Source organism: Mizuhopecten yessoensis, unplaced genomic scaffold, assembly GCF_002113885.1.
Source record: "Mizuhopecten yessoensis strain PY_sf001 unplaced genomic scaffold, ASM211388v2 scaffold716333, whole genome shotgun sequence".
In the NCBI taxonomy this organism is placed as follows: Eukaryota; Metazoa; Mollusca; class Bivalvia; order Pectinida; family Pectinidae; genus Mizuhopecten; species Mizuhopecten yessoensis.
The window spans coordinates 550806-576449 of NW_018480064.1; the positions used below are offsets into that span (position 1 = coordinate 550806).

The window sequence follows — 25644 nt, forward strand, 5'->3', positions numbered from 1 at the left end:
CCCCCCCCTTTTTAGGAAATCCTGGATCCGCCCCTGTAGTGTGTATGACACTGGTGTGTCATTTCTAGTCGCCCCAGCTGGACGGATAGTTCGCTTAAACTTTTCCAATGGCTCAAACATTTTTCTTTATTTTTTTGTGGTATTTGGCGTTGTTGCGCTGTTATGTGCAGTTTTTTATAACCGATTATTTTTTGTTTTATATGGAATGCAAATTTGCGTAAAGTCCATAACAGGCTTTTTGTTCACTGGTGGGACATGTCGGATCCTTTTTTTCCTGGGCGTGCAGGTTGATTTCGATGACTGGGGGTTTATATCGGGGGTTTTCGCAGTCAGACTTTGAGATGTACATTTTTTGACGTATACATAGAGCATTGTTTAGCCCGCATTATCATGGGTACATTTTAGTCGTCAATCTCATGTTTTTGAAACGTTTTTGAAATGTATATGTATATGTAGTGGTATATATGTAGATGCACAGGCCGGTTTTAGAGCTGGTCATAGTACAGTCGATAATTTATTATTTTACATCGTTTAATTTCATGTTTTGTTAATAGGAAAAAAACGTTATTCTGTACTTTTTTAGATTTTTCGAAAGCTTTCGATTATGTAGTACGAGATAATCTGTGGTTGAAGTTAATTAAATTAGAAATCAGAGGTAAGATGCTTGATATTGTGAAATCAATGTATGATTCTGTTAAAGCTAGAGTTAAAATTAAAAATGAAATATCAGAAGAGTATGAATGCATAACCGGGGTAAAACAAGGTGAAAGTTTATCCCCTTTTTTGTTTGCTATGTATATAAATGATCTTGAGCACGAGTTAATTATGAATGGGTATGAGGGTGTAACAGTTGGATTTTTAAAAGTATTCATACTATTGTATGCTGACGATATCACTCTTATAGCTAGCTCCAGTGTCGGTTTACAAAACGGATTGAATATTTTGAACGACTATTGTAAACGGTGGAAATTGAAATTTAATGTGGAAAACTCTAAAGTGATGGTGTTCAGGAAAGGAGGAAGATTACCAGAAAATTTAAGGTTTTACTTGGTTGAGGATGAGATGCAGATAGTTAAGAAGTTTTCATTTTTAGGGGTTGCTTTTACTCCAGGTGGGTCGTTTTCTGAAGCCCAATTAACTTTATCGGGCCAAGGCTCGAAATCTTTATTTCAATTAGAAAAACAGTTACAAAAATTTATAAATTTAACACCAAAACATTTGTATGGTTTGTTTGATAAACTAGTATGTCCTGTATTGAGTTACGGATGTGAAGTTTGGGGTTTTCATTCGGCGATGGCAATAGAAAAACTGCACTTGAAATTTTGTAAGCGGTTACTTGGAGTTAAATCTTCTACGCAAAACAATTTTGTTTATGGAGAACTAGGTTGTCTTCCCCTTAAATTTAAAAGATACGTTAAAATTATGAAATATTGGTTAAAAATTGTTTAGAAACAGAAGAACGTTTTAGTCCAGTCAGTCTATGGTGAGCTTTATACACGAGCGGAAACGTCACGTGTGATAAATTGGGTAAAGTTAGTGAAAGAAATATTATGTACTCGTGGTTTCGGATATGTATGGATTGAACAAGGAGTTGGAGATGAAAAAGTATTTTTATAATTATTTCAGACCAGAGTGAGGGATATTTTTATACAGGATTGGCATAGAGTGCTCTTGTTGACTCGCCAAGAGCAAGATGTTATATACGTTTATCAAATGAGTTTGGTTATAAGAAACATCTTGATGTAGTAAACGTTTAAAAAAAAATAGAAAATCTTTAACAGCGCTTCGAATATCTGACCATAGATTAAATATAGAAACAGGGAGATGGCATAGACCTAACCCAATACCTGCAGAAATGCGATATTGCGAGCGTGTACTAAAATTGAAGATGAATATCATTTTGTTATGGAATGCCCGTTATACTCTGAAATTAGATCAAATTTTTGGAAAAAAAAACTATTTCTGTAGACCAAATATGGACAAATTTGTTTAACTTGTTTCTTCAGAAAACAATTTTATTATTAGAAATTTAGCTATGTTTATTTACAAAGCAAATGAAATTAGACATGGAATTTTGTTTAATTTGTAAATCAAATTAATTCCTTGTATCCTTCGCTTCGCATTAATTTTTTGTTAAAGTCTATTGCATCCTGTGTTCATGCTTATTATTGTGAATGAATAAAAATTATGTTCCTTGTAAATGTGTGTTATTTTGCTGCTATAAAATTCATGTAAATATGTATTTATTATTGCCATTATGTCATTGTCATGTTTAAATGTGTGTAAAGCACAAAGGCATTGTTGCCTATTGCAAATTAAATAAAACACATTTATAACGTTGTATATTGATTAAACGCCCACCGCCCTACGTCCATTCGGCGAGATAGCGGCAAATAGTACATTTGTGTTGGTGTGAATTTTTTAAGTAGCCGAGTTGAGTGAGACCCGTGTTTACATTACATATATGCATGCGCACGTCGAGTATTTTAAAATGAGGTCAGCGTACACGTGAAATTGCTGTAGATTAACGCTTACTTGTTAATTTGAGTTGTATCTATCTATAAGTATCCCATTACAAATCGTATAGCTAAACACTTAAAGGAAATGCATTTTGTTTAACGTTGTAAAAACAGTAAAGGTACTATACCTGAGGTCTTGTAGCCACGTGTCCGCTGTCTTCGCGTGTAATGCACGGCCAAGTCTATTTTGTATAAACTCCAAGTGCGCATGCATTTCATATATAACTATAAAACCAGCACTAAGTCCCTGCTCATATCGCAGTTCTGTATACAAATGTTTATGTATATTTAATAACGACACACACATATATTGCCATGTTTTTGTAATGACTAACGATGATGTATATAAATAGGTATTTAAAATTATAGCTTGGGTCTTGATATGTAACTTAATTTTGTTGTTTACATACAATATTGTAGTCCAGAGTGACTTGTCAATAGAATTTAAACTCAGTTATTTCAAAATATTTCATTATGCAATTAATGTACAAATTTAGTACTTCAAATTATTTTATTATGTTTGCCTAGGTTTCCATATGTTGGACTTGACACATATTTTAAATGTGCTTTTACATTGTAGAAATGGGTTATAACGTTATTTCATGTCTACCGTCTCCATAGGAAAGTTGTATATCTTCCTTTTTTTAATAAATTGATAATTTCAAACAAATATCATCAAGTAGAAATATCGTAAATTGTTACTTATATTTACTGATCATTATGTCTTGAAAGTACTTTTTTATTATTTTCGTCAGAGTTGCTTCCCTTCTTCCCTAGAACGATTTCCATTTGTTAGTATTAAGGTCACCGGAAATAACACGCGAGTGGATGCAAGTAGATGAAAAAAAATCTCCAGTTACGAAGTAAGAGTAAGTTGTATCGAAGGAACTACTTTCAAAAATGTGTATTATATTCATCGACAATATATCTACCAGTATGTTGATGTATTTTTCGGAATAGACAATATAGTCAGGGGCGGGTCCAGGTGAGGGCGTCATGGGCGTACCCCCCCCCACCCCCCACCCCCCCCATCCGCCTTTTCAAAAAAATAAAAATAAAAAAATACTATCGTAATCTGCTAATATTGTATTGAATATGGCAATTTATCATATTCATTAATTAAACACATACTCTGATTTCTTTTTATACTGATTCCCCTATCCGATTGGTGATCCGTAAAATTTCGTTTCTCCGCCGTATTCGCTCATTTTAATATACCAAAGACAATTAATGGAGAGAATTCGGCATAAAAAATGTCAAACCCTGACGCTTTAACTATAAAATATACATGCTCAAAGTCAGGAACCGTTACATTAGTGCATTCACAATTATTTTAGACATTTGATTCTACGCCCCCTCTTTTTAAAATCTCCTAGAAACGCCCCTGATAGTAGTAGCACCAGAGACGTATATAATTCGATCGTGTATTCGTTAGTTCGTGTCAATAATCAATTTTGGGACATTTTTCGAGTTTCTCTCAACACCGCCATAGACCTATCAAGAAATGCTATTTTGTTAGATGTGAATGTAGATTTGCTAACCAACAAGGATAGGTACTACTAGATATAGTTTGCTGGATCTGATTTTATTATCAGATTCTCTTACTTGTATAGACTCTTCAGTTATAGAAACTGATATATATTTTTTTACTGAACACGAAGGTTGTGTTGCTTACATTCTTGTCCCTTTCAAAATAAAACCTGTTTATAAAAGAAGAGTATGGTTATACAAAAGAGCAAATTTTGAATTATTTAATAATCTTATTAGGGAATATGATTGGAAAATTGCAATTCAGTTGATTCAGCCAGTGTTAATTTTACCAAGGTTTTCCATAATTTTGCCAGTAGATGTATACCAAATAAAAGATGTTACTACTAGGCCTAAAGATAAGCCATGGATGAATTCTGATTTGTGGAAAAATATGAGAATTCATGATAAATTAAGAGGAGGAGGAGCGCATGCGCGAAGGAAGTAGTCGCGTTTTCTGAACATCATTAGACGCAACAAAAAGTGTTCATCTACTATGGTTTAGGAACGTTTTGAATTTTAAATTTCCCACATTTAGTCATTTAAAGTTATATTGACTCTATTTTTTCATCATGTAATGGTTACAACAGGGTAAGAACCGGTTACCAACCCCAAACACCACTACCTTTCAACTCACCCACGATCCAAAATGGCCGCCGCCGTTTTGTTAGTGATGACAATATTCATTTGTGTCTTCCTACGTGTGTATGCCCCAGTGACAATCCAGATTGTTGATGACTTGAGTCCCGGAACATGCTGGTGACGCTTCCAGGAGTTCTTGTTCTGTAGTTGCGCAAGATAAATCGGGCAGCCTTCCTTTGAATCCTTCCCAGCTTGTCAATGTCCGACTGGAAGAATGGGTCCCATATCATGGCTCCATATTCCAGTGTTGATCTGACGAGCGAGATGTAGGCCGATTTCCGTGTTGTGGCTGGGCAGTGGTAGAGGTTCCGCCTAATAAAGCCTAGAGTGGAACTAGCTTTTGAACAGTTGTTGTCGATATGGGTTCTCCATCGGAGATCAGACGAGATTGAGATGCCAAGGTAGGGGCTAGTCGGAACTCCTTTGAGGATAATGTTGTTCAGTTGGTAGTAATAAGATGACTTCTGCTTGATGGTTGGGATAAAACACCTGCTGGCGTTAAATCGCATGCACCATTGCTCGGCTCAAGACGCAAGGTTATTGAGGTCTTGCTGGAAGGTGATGTGCTCCTGGTGGGTGCGTATGATCGTGTATAGCAGGCAGTCATCTGCGAATAGGCGTACTTGTGACTTGACGGCATCAGGAAAGTCGTTGATGTGGCAAAAAAATAATAGAGGGCCTAGGACTGTTCCCTGGGGTACTCCGGAGGCAACATGGACTTCTCTTGAGGATTCACCTTCCACTAATACCTTCATGTGCCGTTGGCAGAGAAATGACCTGATCCATCGATGTAGATTACCACGTACGCCGTACGAGTCCAGCCTATGCAGCAACCTCCTATGGGGCACCGTATCGAATGCCTTGGAGAAGTCCAATATGACGATGTCAGTCTGTGATCCTTTGTCAAAGTTAGAAACAAAGTCGTGTATGGTAATAGCAAGCTGGGTTTCACATGAATAACCAGCACGGAAGCCATGGTTGAGAGGTGACAGGATTGCGTGCTGGTCAAAGTGGTTTAGAAAATGATGACAGACTATGTGTTCGAGGATCTTGCTGAGAACAGAGGTCAACGATACAGGGCGGTAGTTCTATGGTCCATGACGATCTCCCTTCTTGAACACAGGAGCTACGTTCGCATTTAGCCAGTCAGAGAGTCTAAGGGGAGTCCAGCGACCTCTGGAATATCATAGAGACTCCAGGTGTCAGTTGGGGTGCGCACGCCTTTAATACCATATTCGGGAGTCCATCAGGTCCAGGGGCTTTCGATGTTTGTATATTGAGTAGCAGCTTCAGTACTCCTGCCTCGCTGATCTCGATGTCCTGGATGTCATCGTCGATACGGATGCGTACTGGTGGTAAATCAGGGTCTCCATCATGGGTGAAAATAGAGCTAAACTGGTTGATGAGTGCTTCCGCTTTGGAATCTCATCACTGAGTAGCTGGCCTTTGCTTCGTAATGGTGAGACTCCGATGTCCTGCTTCTTACTTTTGACATACCTCCAGAAAGGCTTTGTGTTGTTGCTGTCTAGACCCTTTTGGATAACCTCATTGACGTAAGACCACTCGGCTCGACGAAATATCCTCTTACACTCTTTCTGATGTTGGCGAAAGTTGGACCAGATACCTGTTCTAACGGCTTGGCGGTGTAGTCGTGTCTTTCGTCTGAGCATACTCTTTAGTCGTCTATTCAACCAAGGTGGGACATTCTTACGTCTGGATGTTTTCGAGGGGATGAATTTGTCGATGAGGCGCTGTAGGGACAGTTTAAAGAAGTCCCAGAGCTGTTCTGTATCCTTTCCCTCCTCATAAAGGGATGCTATTCTCTCGGAGATAGTACGGCATCCGTCACGCAGGTCATCCCAGTTAGCTCTTCGAAATTGAAGTACCTTCCTCGGTTTCTGTCTGTTGTAGTGAGGTCTAGTGTCACTGTCAACTACTGCTATGTCATGGTCCGAGACTCCAGGCACCGTTGTTGAACTCTTCACCGGGGATGGATTTGACGTGAATACGAGATCAAGTGTGTTGCTTTCTCGTGTGGACGTTTCCTGCATCTGGGCGAGCTGGTGTTTGACCGATATGTCAATCAAGTCCTGCTGGATAGATCTATCTGTAGAGCTGGTAACTGAGAGGGAAGGCCAGTCAATATCGGGGCAGTTGAAATCGCAACAGAGCATAACATGTCTATGTTTGGTTGTTGTGATCTTATGCAGTGATGTACAAGTTCCTTTAAGTCGCCAGAGTTACGATGGGCCATGTAAAAACATACAACGAATAGTTCTTTATTTCCTTCCAATTTGAGTTTAACCCACTCCAGTTCACAATTTGTCACAAATTCAGGCTGTTCCACTGATACCAGGTCTTCATGAACCAAAATGAAGACACCTCTTCCATGGGACCCACGGTCATTTCGATATGCCTTGTACTCACTAGGGAATACCTCACTGGATCTGATATAGTTCTGCGTAGGATTTTTACCCGGTTTCACTCCTCGGAGCCATGATTCCGTGCCGCAAACAATTTCGGGTTTCAAGTATTCCAGGGCTCCTGATAGTTCCGATTTCTTGTCCATTACACTCCTGCAATTTATGTTGAGGATACGCAGGTTCCTTTTCCTAGGATGAGCATAAACAGAAGACAACCGTGTTGAGTCTGGTGGCCGATAACTCTTTGAAGTATGTGAGGCGTTGGTTTGAGGGCTACTAGCCTTAAGGGGACTACATACCGTTGATCGTATAGAGTCAAGTGTAGTGTTTGGGTCCTGAACTGGTGCGTAGTAGTTGGATTCTGTTTTAAAACTGTGAAATGTAAATGAGCTCACATTTATACTGTCACATATGCAGCATAGCCATTGAACGTTTGAACGTTGACATAACAAGTCATAGTCTGAAGTACACATTTCTAAGAATGATCGGCGGTACCATATGTCGCAACCATCACAGCAAACACCGTCACTGGACCATGTCACAGGCAGTTGACACTGACCGCATGGAAATATGCTAGCATTGCCTGGACCTGGGTTGGTTTCAATATCACCCGATAGAATCAACACTAGAATGCACAAAGACCGATTTTCAGTTCTGTTTACCGATACTGTATATGGTGGTCTACGTAGACAAGAGTTCCTCAGGGCTATGAATGATGAACTTGTAGAGTCATCAACAATCTGGATTGTCACTGGGGCATACACACGTAGGAAGACACAAATGAATATTGCCATCACTAACAAAACGGCGGCGGCGGCCATGTTGGATCGTGGGTGAGTTGAAAGGTGGTGGTGTTTGGGGTTGGTAACCGGTACTTACCCTGTTGTAACCATTACATGATGAAAAATTAGTCAATATAACTAAAACTGACTAAATGTTGGGAATTAAACATTCAAAACGTATTTAAACCATAGTAAGTGAACACTTTTTGTTGCGTCTAGTGATGTTGATAAAAAAAAACACGTCTACTTCCTTCGCGCATGCGCTCTTCCTCCTCAGGTATTAACCTGAAAAAGTCAATAATTGTATATTGTTCACTTGAATAGAAGATTATGTTTTTATTTTATTTTAACTCCAGTCATTCTAGACAGGAATTATTATTTGTTTTGAAAGCTCTGATACTTAATAAATTGTTTTGTTTTGATATGCTTTTTGTTGTACATTAACAAAGTATTTAATAATGAAAACCAATTTGTGGAATTTATGTGCAGTACTGTACCAAAAGTGGATATTATTGGTTTTTTCTTCATTTAAATATGTCATACTATTTTAATATTTTTGTTGATTTTTTTGAACTGCTGTATTGGTAAAAAGACAACAATGACATTCACTTTTGAAACAGAAATGTTTATATTTCATAACAGATTATTTAGTTATGTTGCTTTACAAGTAGTATTTTTATCAAAGTCACATGTGTTACAGTGTACAACATCATAAAGAAACAGCCATCCGAGATCAAACGTAAAAACATATATATATCGCTCGCCTGCTTCTGTGTCCATAGGAAACAAGTTTTGTAAAAATATTTGAAAATTTCGCTCGCCTGCGTTTTATTGACAAAGGAAATACGTATTTAAAAAAAATAAAAAAAATCGCTCGCTCGCTCCTGTTTTAAAATTTGGGTTCCCAAAGTACTAAAATTCAAATTGGTGTGGCCTTAGATGATAATATTAAATTTCTGCCTCTCCCATCTTTTACACTAGCTCTATCCCAACATCTTCCCACAAGTCAGCCCTGTTACTATAGGTATGGTGAGAGAGAAATAAATAGTATACATACTAGACTAAGACATCAATGTAGCTCTCTTAAAGATGGTCTCTTCCGTGTTAATTTAGTTCAGGATTCTAATTGTGTAAATTGTCGGCACCATTGTGAAAATGCATATCATTTCTTTTTTGAGTGCCAATTTTATTAAAATGCTCATGCAGTAATGCTTTAAGCTTTTAATAACCTGGCTTTGGATGTAAATTGTAATGTATTCGAACATGTTCATAAAATCTAGCGGAAGATTTTGAACATAAACTTTATGTATATATTTATTACAATTTACATGTTATTAACTTCTTAAAATTGTTGAACTTGAAACTTATTGTCAATGTCATCACTTGCATATATATGAAATATTCTGTTGATAGGAGATGGCTTCATAAGTTGCTATAACTTGTGCCTAATCCTTTTTACCTATTTTGGACAATAAAATATGTTTAAAGTCAAATAAATGACAGATGTTTATCGATTTTTATTCTGTAGATGTTGTATTCTTATAGCGTAATATCATGGTCGACACCAAACGGAATTTTAAGGGCAAGATTACTGGCATGGAACTGCAAATTATATACTTGTGAAATCATGTATTGTTTGACTACAGTAGGGACAGGGACGGGTGTTTACGTTTTAATAAAGGAGGGTACCCCATTTTATTTTTTAATATTTCCAAAACTAAGGTTAAATAGTCGCATTATTTCCTTATTAAATACCTCGTTCATATTTCTTTTCCAAATAAGGTCCCCATTTCACAGGATGGGTGCATACATCGCGGTAAGAACATGTATTCCCTGAGTATACAACCCCGTTTTTGTCGAGTTTCTTCCGAAACATTCAAATAAGCACTCCATCGAAGCAGTATGGCATGAGTAAAGCATCAATATGGAATCAGTATGGTATTGGTTTTATTGTTAAACGTCCAATCAACAGCCCATGTCATTTAAGGACGTGTCTCCATGTGTGTTGTGTGACCGTGCATGTGTGTGTATATATGCCGGAGAAGGGTATGTTGGTTTAATTGCCTTCTAGTGATGGCGCGGATCTGATGCCGATTTTATAGTGCTATCTCACTGAAATACCATGTCGAAGGCACCCAGCACAGCATTCCGCCCGGTCACATAAAACTGTAAACGGGTAGATCAGTTGTTGCTATTACCTTAAATGATGATCGTTAAGCAGGGAATAACAACTACCATTTTAAGGACTTTGGTATGTCCCGGCCTGGGGACAAAACCCACTTACCTAGGCGAACGTTTAACTTAAAGCCAAAAGTGAGGTTTTGTCAAGCAAGGCGTTAGGAAATAAAAGGTAGTTAGAAGTAGAAACGAATACAAAGATCCCAAATATTGCCATTGGGTGTAGAAGATTTACTTTGGTCGCTTTTGTGTTCCCTAGTAGAGGGCACAAAAGCTAGTTCAAAATTCTGCAAGGGATTCAACATTAGTCGCCTCTAACAATAGATGCAGTGGATAAGAGCAGGTGTATTATTTTTCTCGATCCCCAGGGGTGAATCAGTATGGCATCAGTACGGCATCATAATGGCGTTATTAATACTTTAATCTAATAATGTTTAGGATTGGTTTGGTTTGGTTTTATTTTGTTAACGTCGTATTAACAGGCGGAGGTCATTAAAGGACGTGTCTCCATGTGTGTAATGTATGCGTGCTTGTGATACTAACATTAGAGGGCTACCTCACTGAAATACCATGCCAGCATAATATTCCACCCAGTTGCATTATACTGACAAAGGTTCTAGTTCTTGTGATTATCCGAAAATCTGAACGTTAACTAGGGAATAATAGCCACCCTTTTGAAGGATTTTGGCATGTCCTGGTCTTGGAACATAACGCATTGCCTACCACACTTGGAGAGAAGATATAGAGATACCATGAGTTACAAGGGGACAACAGATCAAATTCGGTTTCTTCAATGTACGCTCAGCAGAAAACACATTGGAAAAAACCTGATTATGCAGGGGGCGACATGAGTAACTTTTTACGAATACAGTGGGACATATCCAATGCCAATAGGTCCCTAGGTTTTCTAAAACGCAACTTAAAAATAAACTCACCACATATAAAAGAACACGCATACAAAGCACTAGTCAGGCCAAAACTTGAATACTGCTCTTCCATTTGGGATCCACACAACACAAACCAAATTAAACAAATAGAAAAAAACACAACGAAGAGCAGCACGCTACGTACACAACAGATACCACAACACTAGCTCCGTAACAGATGTGATCCACAAACTACAATGGCCAACACTACAAACACGGCGATGTCACACAAGAATTATCCTTTTTCACAACATTATACACCAAATCGTAGCCATAAACCCAACTCATATGCTCACACCCGTAGACCCTCGAACCAGACATGCACACCCTCACGCATACAAACACATATCTGCTACAAAGGGCACCTACAAATATTCATTCTTTCCACACACAATAACACAATGGAATATCCTTCCCATAGCAGCAGTACAATGCACAACACTAGAGGACTTCAAGGCACACTTACTCTATGCAGCCCTTGAAGCCCTCATCACACGCTAAAAAACATAAGCCAGCTTTTATCTTTTATATATACCTTGCACACAAAAAATCACAAAAAAACACAAAATAATTACTGTAAATAACCCCCTTTTTTACACCTCTGCAATAGGACCCCCCGAGGGCATAAACATCAACATTGATGGAGCCCCCGTAAAATAAAGAAGAAGATAGCAGGCCTTTTATAGCCACGAACCTGCAGGGCTTTAGGATGGGCCTGTACATTAGAAATAGAAACGAAATGGTACGTAATGAATGCAAATAGAACGTTTCTGCATAATGTATTTTCTAGAACAAATGTAAAGTACTAAACATTGCAATGCTTGGCATGCCGTTCTCGTAACGATTCGGTGACTAGGGCGGGTGACAAGCTGTCAGCGTCATCAGCAGATACGTGTAGATGTATCTTTACGATCAGTAAAGCTGAATAATTAATTGATCTGAAACGAAATGGGGAAGTGCTGATACCCTTGGGATTTGAACATTTCAAGGACATATTATAAACACGAAGCATGTCTCTGCAGTATAAAACAGGAGGCTTGACTTTATATTGTCGATTGAAAGACATGTCTTTATAAAATTATTCAGAGGAATTGTCTATATAATAATATACAGGAGACTTGTCTTTATAATGTTATACAGGAGACTTATCTTTATAATGTTATACAGGAGACTTCTATTTATAATAGTATACATATGAATTGTCTATATAATAATATACATGAGACTTGTCTTTATACTAATATACAGGATATTTGTCTTAATAATATTATACAGGAGAATTGTCTATATAATAATATACAGGATACTTGTCTTTATAATAATATATAGGATATTTGTCTTTATAATAATATACAGGATACTTGTCTTAATAATATTATACAGAAGAATTGTCTATATAATAATATATAGGATTCTTGTCTTTATACAAATATACAGGATATTTGTCTTAATAATATTATACAAGATACTTGTCTTTATAATAATATACAGGATCCTTGTCTTTATAATAATATACAGGATACTTGTCTTTATAATAATATACAGGAGACTTGTCTTTATAATGTTATACAGGAGACTTACCTTTTAATATTATACAGGAGAATTGTCTATATAATAATATACAGGAGACTTGTCTTTATACTAATATACAGGAGACTTGTCCTAATAATATCATACAGGAGAATTGTCTATACAATAATATACAGGATACTTTTCTTTATGATAATATACAGGATAATTGTCTTTATACTAATATGCAGGATACTTGTCTCAATAATATTATACAGGAGACACATTTATATTAATATACATAAGACCTGTCTTTATAAAATCATACAGGATACTTGTCTTAATAATTCAATACGGGAGACATATTTATATTAATATACATAAGACCTGTCTATGTAAAATTATACAGGAGACTTGTCTTAATAATTTTATATAGGAGACATATTTATATTAATATACATAAGACCTGTCTTTGTAAAATTATACAGGAGACTTGTCTTAATAATTTTATACAGGAGACATATCTATATTAATATACATAAGACCTGTCTTTGTAAAATTATACAGGAGGCTTGTCTTTATGATATTATACAGGAGACATATTTATATTAATATACATAAGACCTGTCTTTATAAAATCATACAGGATACTTGTCTTAATAATTTAATACGGGAGACATATTTATATTAATATACATAAGACCTGTCTATGTAAAATTATACAGGATACTTGTCTTTATGATATTATACAGGAGACTTATCTCTATTAATATACATAAGACCTGTCTATGTAAAACTATACAGGATACTTGTCTTTATGATATTATACAGGAGACATATCTATATTAATATACATAAGACCTGTCTTTGTAAAATTATACAGGAGACTTGTCTTTATGATATTATACAGGAGACATATCTATATTAATATACATAAGACCTGTCTATGTAAAATTATACAGGATACTTGTCTTTATGATATTATACAGGAGACTTGACATTATAATATTATACAGGAGCCTTGCCTTTATGATATAATACAGGAGCCTTGTCTTTATGATATTATACAGGAGCCTTGTCTTTATGATATTATACATTAGACTTGTGGTATTAATATTATACATTAGACTTGACATTATAATATTATACAGGAGTCTTGACATTAAAGTATTATACAGGAAAATGGTTTTTATAATATTATACATTAGACCTGTCTTTATGATATTATACAGGAGACTTATGAGATTATGTGATCAATAGGATCTTACATTCGTTTTTATTTCATTTGAAATTTATGAAACTCGTCACAAATTTTTCATTTTAGCTCGCCACAGACTCGATAAATAGACTAATCTCATTTGAAATGGAAACTAATGTAATATCCTATATATACATTATACTTGTCTTTATAATATTAAACATTAGACTTGTCTTTAAAATATTATACAGGAGACTTTTCTTTATCATTTAATACAAAAGAATTGGGGTTTTTAACTTATCCATTATACTTGACATTATAATATCATACAGGAGATTTGTCTATATAATATTATACAGGAGACGTGCCTTCAAAATATTGTACAGGAGAATAGCTTTTTTATTATACAGAAGACTTCTATTTATATCATTCAGGAGACTTCTCTTTATATCATTCAGGAGACTTCCCTTTATATCATTCAGGAGACTTCCGTTTATATCATTCAGGAGACTTCCCTTTATATCATTTAGGAGACTTCCCTTTATATCATTCAGGATACTTCACTTTACATCATTCAGGAGACTTCCCTTGGTATCATTCAGGATACTTCACTTTACATCATTCAGGAGACTTCTCTTTATATCATTCAGGAGACTTCCCTTTATATCATTCAGGATACTTCACTTTACATCATTCAGCAGACTTCTCTTTATATCATTCAGGAGACTTCCCTTGGTAACTTCTCTTTATATCATTCAGGAGACTTCCCTTGGTATCATTCAGGAGATTTTTTATATCATTAAGGAGACTTCTCTATATCAATTAGGAGACTTCTCTTTATATCATTCAGGAGACTTCTCTTTATATTATTCGGGTGACTTCTCTTTATATCATTTATGAGACTTCTCTTTATATCATTCAGGAGATTTCTATTTATATTATTTAGGAGACTTCTCTTTATTATACACGAAACTTGTCTTTATAATAGTGTATAGGAGTCTGGACATAATATTATACATGAGATGACTTCATAATATTGTGTAAGAGCATTGTCTTTAAAAATATGCATGGGAGAATTAATTTTTAAATGTTATACAGGAAACTTGTTTGTACGATATTATACCGAAGACCTTTTCTTTGAAATATTGTACAGGATACTTTGTAACATGATACAAAACACTTGTCCTTATACAGTCATTCGAGTGACTTGTCTTTAAAATATCATAACGGAAAATTGTTTTAAAATAAAAAAGGTACTTACTCTTGTATTTGTTATATTATAAGCTAAAAACATATACAGAAAATTTGTTAAATATTCCACCATCAAACATAGTTTGAATGAAAATATCTTAAATAACGAACGCTTTGCCAGTTAAAATGAAATTAAATCAAGCAAAATAGCACAGTGTAGAAATTAACTCACCATACGGCCAGTCCTATGAAAGACAGCAGCATCAGAGTTGTACGTACACTTTGCCATCAACCAAGCAAACTTGCATGTTTCTCTCATTGTACTGGATATCGTTTAAGGTGGCGTGTAAACATCACCGACAGCTACAGGTAACTGCGGAATGCTTACCAAGAACGTATTTACCTAACACTAGTTTTACCTCTTAAGGAAATATCATGTAAAATCTTCGCAAAAAACAAAATTGTAATAGTTATAATTATTTTCGAACTTGAGACGTATCCACGTCACCGTGCGCACTAGGTGAAGATTGCCTGCTCAAACCATGACGCTGTACTGAATTCACTTTGTCACGGCGCCCTCATTATAGATAAATTCATAGCAACATGCTATATTAATGTATCACTAATGTACTTCTATATTCACTTCACTCCATCGAAAATAATGTCGATGTTCTCAGATTTCACCTCATCATATCTTATTGCAAATATAAAACAAAACACCGCAATTTGCAGAACGCTTTATTAAAAAGCACTGTGACTTCAGCTGTCGCTTTGTGTCGTTTTTAGTTGAAAGTTTTGTTCTCGACAACTTTATGTGTTAATTTCTTGACGGTACCAGAGTCGTTGGTCTTTTCCCTGTCTATCATGAACCTTTTAAGGCCTCTTTTCATTTTCTTTAGTCGAAACATCATGAGTAACTTGGTGATGGCTGAAAAATTCGGCAAGGTAGAATGATCCTTACTTCAGACAATAAGATTAACCATATTCACTGTTTCCCTTTATATTATATTCATCTTAATGACGTGTTTGATAGAGTCAGTTATTGGTTTATGCATTTTTTATTCGCCCGTTTTGCTACGGTATACGCACATATTTCTCCTGAATTACAGGAATTGATCTGCGCTTGAAGTACTAGATCAATTGTGACAAGCTGAGCTCCACCAAAATTAAACAAAACATGTTGTATGGTAATTGAATAACCTTTAATGAACTCTAACCTGAAATTATATTGACCCCTTTCAGAAGCTGTTGTAGGTACCTGCTGAACAAGGGATTCATTGACAGTGATCGCTGGATCGCCTTCCTCTTTGCAGTTTCATCGTAGGACCATTCATTCTCTAAGCTCACTGAAATTTGCACTTAGTATAGATAAACGGTGTTGGAGGTTTCAAATTAAGAGGTCATTTTATGGTTGTAAACAAGGATTGTGGTCATTCGTCAGCCTTTCTTTTAAACCTAAGTGTTTAAATCACTAGAGGTGACAAAATATCCGTTTTGGCGTTATCTAACCTCAATATCACAGGGGGATCTGTGTAACAAAAGCGCTTAATGTTCTGGGTTTGGTCGGCAGTGAAACAAAAAACAAATGATAAATTTGGTTCAGAAAACACTACCATCTTCATACATTCTTCACGAGATAGTTCCTCTGAGCAACTCCATCGAGACATACCATGTTAACTTCGAATTGACATATACATAAGGCGATTCCAGACTAACAAATCACGTGTTGCCTTTGGGTTTCTAAGGAACATAGGACACGCGATTACTTTGTTTGGTACAAATGGTTTCTGACAGTTCTCGATCTTTGGAAGTTACTTCTGGCTTAGTTCGTCTATATGATCTGCTGTTGGTTTTTGAGTTGCCATGCATCGATCGTACGGATATTGGCCGGAATATCAAGCCCAAGTTTTGTTTAGCTTTTGCCACTGCTAGTTTATTTAGCCTTGACTTCTAAAAGACAGATAATGACATAATTTTTATTTTGTTGCATCTTCCCACAGCATTGAATAAGGTTTTGGCAGGGTTGGAGACCTATAAAGATTGGATTTGCCCTGAAGGAGTTCACTGTTACACGTTCGAACCGGATAACTCGGCGCTTGTAGTCAAGTGGTCTAGGTGGAGGGCTCGCTCACTTGATTGAAGACTTTCCTTGTTTTCCTGTAATTCCGTCTCCGTTCCTGAATACAACATGCGTCAGTCGTCTGATGTCTTCGTCAATCAAGAAATGTGTCTTATGTGATCCTCACCTAAACTCCACAATCACCTTTGACCTTTTTGCTCTTGTAATGTGACGGTCTTTGAATATTATCAGTTAAGTAGATATTTTCCCTCCGGTCCAATGGAATGGATGGAGGTGTTGCTGTTCACGTCAGGAGAATAAATACCATGAGAAAGGTTATCGCTGGATAATATCCCATTGAAGGTCCATCTATCACAACACATTACTTGAGCTAGTCTGTCGATGAAAGAGAAGAGGAAGGTTAATCGTCGCATGGTGAACCAGTGTCTGAAGGAATGGCTTACGCTGGACTTATTCCTTTTTGGACAAATAAGAGACTACAAGATCTTCTTGAAAACCTGAAAACTTTTCAGCGGAACAACGCGGTTTCCTCGGAATTGGTTCACCTTGCAGGTGAAAATGTAGAAGTCTACATCATATCATGATCCCATTGATAAAAATGTCGAACACTGCGGCCTATCGCTTTCCTTATGAGTGGCTTTAACTTGATATATTGTTAATCAGATATGTTGATGGGAAGATTACAACACGAATCCACTGACGGAAGATTGTTCACACATGTGCAACATCTTTGAATATGCTCCGTTTTTGGCGACTGCATCAATAAGTTTTCTATGATTACTACACCATACACACTCTATACAGAGTCAATAAAACTAGCAGAGCAGGGAAATATGCTTTGCTTCGTGTTTACATATTGTTTGTCTGATAATATCAGCTAGTTTATCCATATTACTGAACATTTACATTAAAGGTACGGTCAAAACCTATGGAAGTTTAACATTACCGTCGACCCCCTCTTAGAATTTCAAAACAAGATAAATATAAAATAAAGTATAGTATAGGAAGCTCAAATTAGAAACAGTTAGCTTCAGAATTCATTTTATGACAAATGGGACCTCATTGACTTACACCTGTGTGGGTGTTAAAGGTGTAGTAATACAATTCCACCTAGAGCATTTAAATTCAGCATGTGCAAACTGTTCCAACTATTATTTTGATACCCAATAGAACATTCTTTCAAGAAAGAATTGTATTGTTTTATTGACGATTTAAGCAGAAAAGTGTGTGAAATTTCATTACTAATGAGAGAATTTCCATTTTCGACACGTTGATTTACATAGTTCTGAAACGAGTCTATTTTTCATACTTGCTTAAAAGTTGGCTACCAATGATATTTTTTCAACGTCAGGATTTCCAAACCGGTAGGTGTGTCATATAACACCTATGATTTAAACAAAACACTAAGGCTTCCGTAGGATATCATAACAAAGTCCGTATCCCATTTTCCTTCCTTGACAAATCGTTCTTTCCACTTTTCCTTTAAATTGTGTTTCTTCCTATCAGAAAGTCCATGGGTCTTGATATTTGGCAAATAGGTTGTTCATGCGGATGGATACAAGTTAGGTAAGCGTTGGTGATCTTTACCTTCGTTCAAGGTCACAAAATTAAATGTGCTAAAATGTCATTTTTGTATTGGGAGTCAGACAAGGTTTTCTTTCCTTGCTTTATTTGTTTAAAGTTAAAGATTTAAACTAATGTAATATTCCTTAATGTTTTGTTTATTGAATGTGCAAAAGACAAAATAAAATAATGATCAAGTGTATATTAGTTTTATTATTGAAATTGTTTTATTGTTTTTTATATATCTGCATGTATTTGTCTATAACATATTCTCAACACGAAGTAGTTCTCCAGAGGAAAGATTACTTCTGCAGGTTATATATTTGTAGGAGTTTTCACTGCTTAACACAACTTAAAAACATGTATAATAAAATGAAATGTTTTGGTATGATACAAAAACAGAAAATGTAAACAACAAATAATAAACAATGATAATCAAATCTTTATGATCTTATCATTATAATGTGAAATTGTGCATTGGCTATGATTGGCAAGCTTAAAAATTATTTTACCGGTTTTGATATTACATAAAATAATTCTGTAGACAGAATGCTTAACCTACCTGCCAACGAATGAATACCTGTTTGTCATTGTTACACTTACATAAAACGTTAACATGACAGATATAAATATGTATTAAACACTACTATATAACAGCTGACAGAAACGCTAACAGTGATTAATATGCTACCATTGTATGTCAAATCACACATTAAAGTTAATTGGACATCCATCTATCATCTATAATAACCTCGATGTCTCACCTCTAGCACGATTTCTCATCCTGGATGGAAATCATATTACCACGCTACAATTTTGCAAGTCTTGTTGCCGACGCTTTAATTTACAACCATTACGCATCCACAATCGTGTTTGGAGCAAGCATATTAGCAGTTTATACGTAAATTGTAAAATAAATACAAGAATTGGCACGAAAACTTTTAAGTCAACTTTCTTCTGATTGATCCAGAGAAGCTAAAACAACATAAACAGAAAAACAGGAACGGAAGGAACTAGATACGAGCTAAATGAACGCTAAGTTATTGCTCTGTTGTTCCTCGTTCCCTGTATCTGTTAAATCCTCCATCACTATCGGAGACGAGGATCTACCATGTAATTCCAGGGCCGACACGGAAGACGTCAAAAGACTTGACCCTGCAGTTTCCACCGGCGACACACATCCGCTAGCACGCGAGAAATAAGGTGGAGGCGGTGACGTGGGTAAGTTTGATTGGTCTGTATTATCACGTGAACTTGATGGAACTGGTTGCACGTGTTGTGACGCAGTTGATTGGCTAATAGCTCCCGGAAGTACCAATGACGGACGTTGTTGCCAGGTTCTGGATGGAGAGTAGGCTGGACATCTTGCAGCCACATGCGCATGCGTGTAGTCAGGTGGTTTAGGCTCTGATACAAACGAGGAAAAAATAACAATAAATACAATTTAAAAAAAGTAAAAACAAAGATGTCAACATAATATCTCGAGACAAGTAAAGAGAAGGTTGTTGTATATCAAGGCTAAGAATTCCCTAAAATTTAACTGAATTATTATAGTTAAAATTGTTTTAAATAATTTCTGCCATTTTCAACAGAATTAGTTCATGTAAATCACATCTTTAAATACTCTAACAGCATTGCTCATGTAGTTGTTCGAATCCTCGAGTATTCGAAAACAAAATTTATACACACAAAAAGGAAATAAAGGCATACAAAAATAACGCTTTTCAAAAGAAGAAACTGTTTTTAGTTACTTCATTGTCTGTGTTGTAAATAGAATACTCCAAATCGAAGGTCTGAAGTGCAACTCTGAAAAAGGGAAGAAGCGAGTAGATATGGAAAAAAAATGTTCCTTCATTGTTAATTTTGAAAGCAAAATTCTACAAATTGAATATAAGGTCTTAAATGAACTCATCTTCGAGCTCAATAATGGGAATAAATCAAATAAAAAGTTTGGATATACTCACGATATTGTGGCATACCGGTCTCGGTGACGTTTAGCGATGTAAGCGTCGTCGGTTTGCGGTTTTTAACACATCTTTTGACGACGATTACCAGAAAAATCACAATGAGGAGGAAGATCGGAATGCCAACAAAGACACCGATGAGAACGAGGAATAGAGAACTCATGCAGCAGAGTTCGGATTCTTTTGTCAACCTCTGTAGGTTACCAGGGATGCAACATCCGCCTACCTCACAGTATTGGGTAACGGTCAAGCTCTGTGACGTTATTTCACATTGCTCTCCACCAAGAGCCTCTGAAAACAGAACAAATGTTTTTCGTTTATTTGAAAATTATATCACTTAAACACAAACAAGCAAAACGGCTTATGACAGCATGAAATCTTACAATTTTCACAATAAAAGATGATTAAATAAAAGAAACGATTTTCACTACACGTTTGTTTCCCAGCAAAGCTACAGGGTGAGCTTTGTGTTGATTGGTCGTACAGGCTTTGCTTAATCAATATTAGAAAATGAGTAAACTTTTGAACGATTGTTGGGAAAACAATAAGTAGATAAACCCGAAACTGAAAGTTATCATAAATTAAGTTGGACATCATATTTTCAGTCGGACATTTCCATCATTTAACGATCTAAAACGGTTGAGAATGAAACTTTTAGAAAAACAAGATAGTTAAGGTTCCTGAATATGTTCTGATCCTAATCATCCACTTTTATTGATGGACTCTTTTCTCTTAGAAATTCTTACGCCTCTGTATCAGCCAATCAAAAGCGACGTTACAAACGGCGACGTCATTTATTACGTTATGGGCTGATAACATAATGTTTAAGCCAATTAAACTGCTTGTTACCAGGAAGATTGAATTATTAATTGGTATTTTATGTTTTCTAGCTTACGAGGAGATAGCTATAATAGAGAAGAAACAAAAACATAAATTGTTAAAACTTCATAATTGTGGAATACCTTGATTTTGCAGCTCACCCAATCGACTAACTACAACATCTGAGAAATATGTCCACGTGCAGTATTTATAACAATAGCCCTTTTTATCTAGTGTTTGTCAATGTATATTTTACTTAAGTAACCAATTTCTGCTACAAGAAGAATACTAATTAATCCAAATTGGGCATCGGTAAGAAACACAGCGTAAGTCTATGTTTCTACACAAATATCTTCTTTTTTTTTTTTGTAATGGTTTTATTTTTTCAAGTTTTTTCATTACATATACATATACATAAACAGGACATTCACGCATTCTCACACATACACACACGGACACAAATATCATGATAGTTACAGACAGACAGACAGACAGACAGGGAGACAGACAGAAAAGAAATTTAAAAAAACCAGAGACAGACCTACACTGAGCACAGAGACACCAACAGAACACAACATTAAGAGAAAAATGATAACAAAAAATAATAAAAAAGACTAAATGACTTACCACATAAAAAGTATGAAAGAAAAACAGCAATAACTACAATATTCTCCATACGATTCTCGCTCACAGGTAGCATACGTCTGAAACTGTACAATATGTGTCCACATAATAAATCTTATGTTGGATCAATGCATTACAAGTTATCGAAAGTCTAATCCTCGTCTTGACAAAACAAAATGTTTGTATACAAAACTCACTGAATAGCGGTGTAAGGTTGAATGACCTGATGACGTAAACAAAAGCCGTCTCAGTGGATAAATATAACAGGTTTATGAACATAACATCTAAGTCTCTTACAGGGTTTAGTTCTGAAATACGTTCGTACCATACAGAACGTGTTCAATACGCGTAAAGATTAAACAGGTAAATGGGAATTTGTCAGTGTAACTTCGTACACCGATTTATAATTCAAATACAGTCAAATATGACATTTTGATAAGGTAAATCTACATGGACGTGAGGGTCAATTTCTGACATGCATTGCCAGTTTCCTGTTTAAAACATCAATAACAACAAGTAGAAAGATTGTAACCGAATGAAAGTAAGCTATATTTTTACTTTTAGAATATGTTAATCTGTACCTGTATTCAATGACATTATGTTCATATGCATGTAAAGAGTGTACATTATTAGTTATACAGGTCTTTGGCAGGAAGGCGAAGGGTACATAAGGTACTGACAGAGAACATGAGACCATGTACCCTGCCAAAGACCTGTATAACGAATTTGTCATACTGCAAAGCCATTTATAGGTTGGGACTCGTGTTTGCCAGAAAACAGATACTGTGTAGGACTATTTGTGAACATTGATGAAAATTAGGATCAATGAACATAGACAGTGATGAATCTACACACTAATTGAAAACCCCCATAAGTAAAGGCTTCAACAGAATTAGTGAACATCTAATTTGGTGAATACATACACAAGTGGAAATTATTTGCGATGAACACGAAGTGAACATGAACATTTGTGAACACTTATGAACATTAAATCTAGTGAACATGCACATTGGGAACATTATCATCAGTGAACATTATCACTAGTGAACATGAATAATAGTGAACATTAACATCAGCGAACATGAACACTTGTGAACATTAACACTAGCGAGCATTAACATCAGTGAACATTAACATCAGTGAACATTAACATCAGTGAACATGAACACTTGTGAACATTAACATCAGTGAACATTAACATCAGTGAACATTAACATCAGTGAACATGATCATCATTGAACATTAACATCAGTGAACATTAACATCAGTGAACATTAACATCAGTGAACATTATCATCAGTGAACATTATCACTAGTGAACATGAATACTAGTGAACATTAACATCAGCGAACATGAACACTTGTGAACATTAACACTAGCGAGCATTAACATCATTGAACATTAACATCGTTGAACATTAACATCAGTGAACATTAACATCAGTGAACATTAACATCAGTGATCATTAACATTAGTGAACATGAACACTTTTAAACATTAATTTTCTGGAGTTATCTTACATCAATTTCCTCCAAGGTTTTTAACAACATGCAAACGCTACAACAGCTATTAGAAATAACAACGGTCACTCCACGTCCAGGCTTTCGGCCTCAGCCCTGCATCAGTGATTAGATGTCCTCACCCTTATGTCACATCCATATTTTGAAAGGGAGTTCAAACAGCTACGTCAGCTGAATTTCAATTACCGTAGAATAAACCGTCTTTCAGAACGTTCTTGGTCTGTATCGCTAACATATCATCAAGCTCGGCGCGTTGTAACTAACAATCTAAATAGTTATCATTATGTTAAGCTACAAGAGCTTTTCATAAACGGTTTAAAGTTGTAAATATCGTTTAAAATAATATTATTAATTATATACCGCTTTATCACAACCTAGTTCGTAGGTCGTCTCAAAGCGGTTCACAAATTATTATCCGTGGTTATAGGGTTTTCGCAACCAGCTTATATCTTTCTCAACTCCCCGGGGAGCATACAGCCGGTGCTGCCATATAGGCGCTCACACCTAGCATTCAACAAATCTAGCACTGCCGAACCACGTACTCATTTACAGCTGAGTAGACTGGAACAAACGGAGTAAAGTATCTTGCTCAAAGATACAACACAGTGCCGTGATACTACTGACAGATTCGGTCGAAGACTACACAAGACATTGGCCCGAACGAGAACATGCTGAATTCGATACACTTCAGATTGGGTTAAATAGTGTTTTATATATATATATAAAAATACAATATTTCAAATAAAATACAAACTCCCCGTCCCCTTTGATGGCTATAGTGATATACAGTTTTGATGTTAAGTGATAAGACTTAGGAGGAAGCCATTTATTTTGCTAAATAACTATGTAGCAGAGCAAGATGATTTCGAAATGAAAAAAAACCCACATACCTATTACTTTCAGCTCAACCATTAAGTTATGTATTTGTATTTTAAATGCACTTAAAAGCACCAAATAACGTACTTCATTTATATTTCATAATATATTTTTAGAAATTGGCCATGAAAAAGGAGTAGGAGGGCAATTCCTGCGCCGATGAAGCACGCCTTTTAATGTGTAAAAAAGCAGCCAAAGCAGACTGAAATAAAATAAAAAAAGTAAACAAACAAACCTGCTCAACAATATGCTGAATTAGTATTTGGTTGAGTCGCGATCGGGTAACATTGCATCTTGATTTGTCGCTCTTGTCTGCAAACACTTATACATAGACTACATGCTGTATTTACAAATAGAGATTGTTTTTTTTATAACTTAGAAAACCATACTTAAACCTTATTAATTTATTAGATTGTCATGTTCCTTTTTTTCTAATCGTTCCAAATACTTTTTGATAATAAGACTACTCTGGGTTCCAAACCTTTATAAGAATCCTTACACCCAAAACTGTGTCGCTAGCTCTGCTAGTTACTCATTCAAGCTAGAACATTTAACTGTTCTACTCTGTATACTGTTATACGTTAAACCAACCAAAAGTATCGCCTTCATTTTCTTTGTATGAGGGCATTATCTTCCAAGGTCGCGAATAATTGAATTTACTAGGACTTTAACGATTTTTAAATGGATACAGTACTTCATAAATATAAGGCTGTCATTTATTTGCTCTGAATAAAAACAAAATAAAAATAAAAAGACAATATAATTATATACTAGTGGAAAGCAGCCATGCCTTTCTTATGTCGTTAATCATGAAATAGAACTGCAGAGATGTATGCGTTAAACACGCATAGAAATAACATCGGCCTTTATATAGCACGAAGAAACAGCGTATTTCCGTTTGATATCATGATGGCGACCGTAAAACTTGTCTTAATCTTCATCAACCTGCATGTCCGTTCGCAGTCGACATCTGTCAGCTAAGTCATGATCCTCATGATATCACGCTCTTGATTACCGAATCAGCTGATCCATGTAAACACCGTACGTAGGAATGCGAGAAGGCTACTATCAAAAAAGGGAAAGTTCACTATCAGAAAGTGGACATCGTCTCATTTATCGTATAGCTTAGGTGTTAGCCGTTCCTTATATGATAATAGTATGAAGATAACATCCTAAAATTGTGTAATGTTTACTTGTGATGGAGAATGTGTAAAAAAACAAAACAGTTTCAATCGTAAACGGAAAAAAAATGTTTTAGTTTTAGTTTTTTGAATAACTACGTTTTCATTATTGAATTATTGA

At 35.7% G+C, this 25644-nt stretch overlaps 2 protein-coding genes across 2 annotated transcripts in view; both read right to left on the reverse strand.

Moving 5' to 3' along the window:
• LOC110443248 overlaps positions 1–2687 on the reverse strand; it is a 20121-nt gene extending 17434 nt beyond the window's left edge. Inside the window, exon 1 of the mRNA XM_021487341.1 lies at positions 2648–2687. The gene's annotated coding sequence lies outside the window, so the exon portion shown is untranslated. The remainder of the gene's footprint in view (positions 1–2647) is intronic.
• Positions 2688–18751: 16064 nt separating this feature from the next.
• LOC110443243 lies at positions 18752–22056 on the reverse strand. Its single transcript, XM_021487331.1, has 3 exons — positions 21949–22056; positions 20503–20793; positions 18752–19945 (listed from the first exon to the last, which is right to left on the reverse strand). The coding sequence occupies exons 1-3, from the start codon at positions 22019–22021 to the stop codon at positions 19563–19565; spliced, it is 747 nt and encodes a 248-aa protein (XP_021343006.1). The 5' UTR covers positions 22022–22056; the 3' UTR covers positions 18752–19562.
• Positions 22057–25644: the final 3588 nt, after the last annotated feature.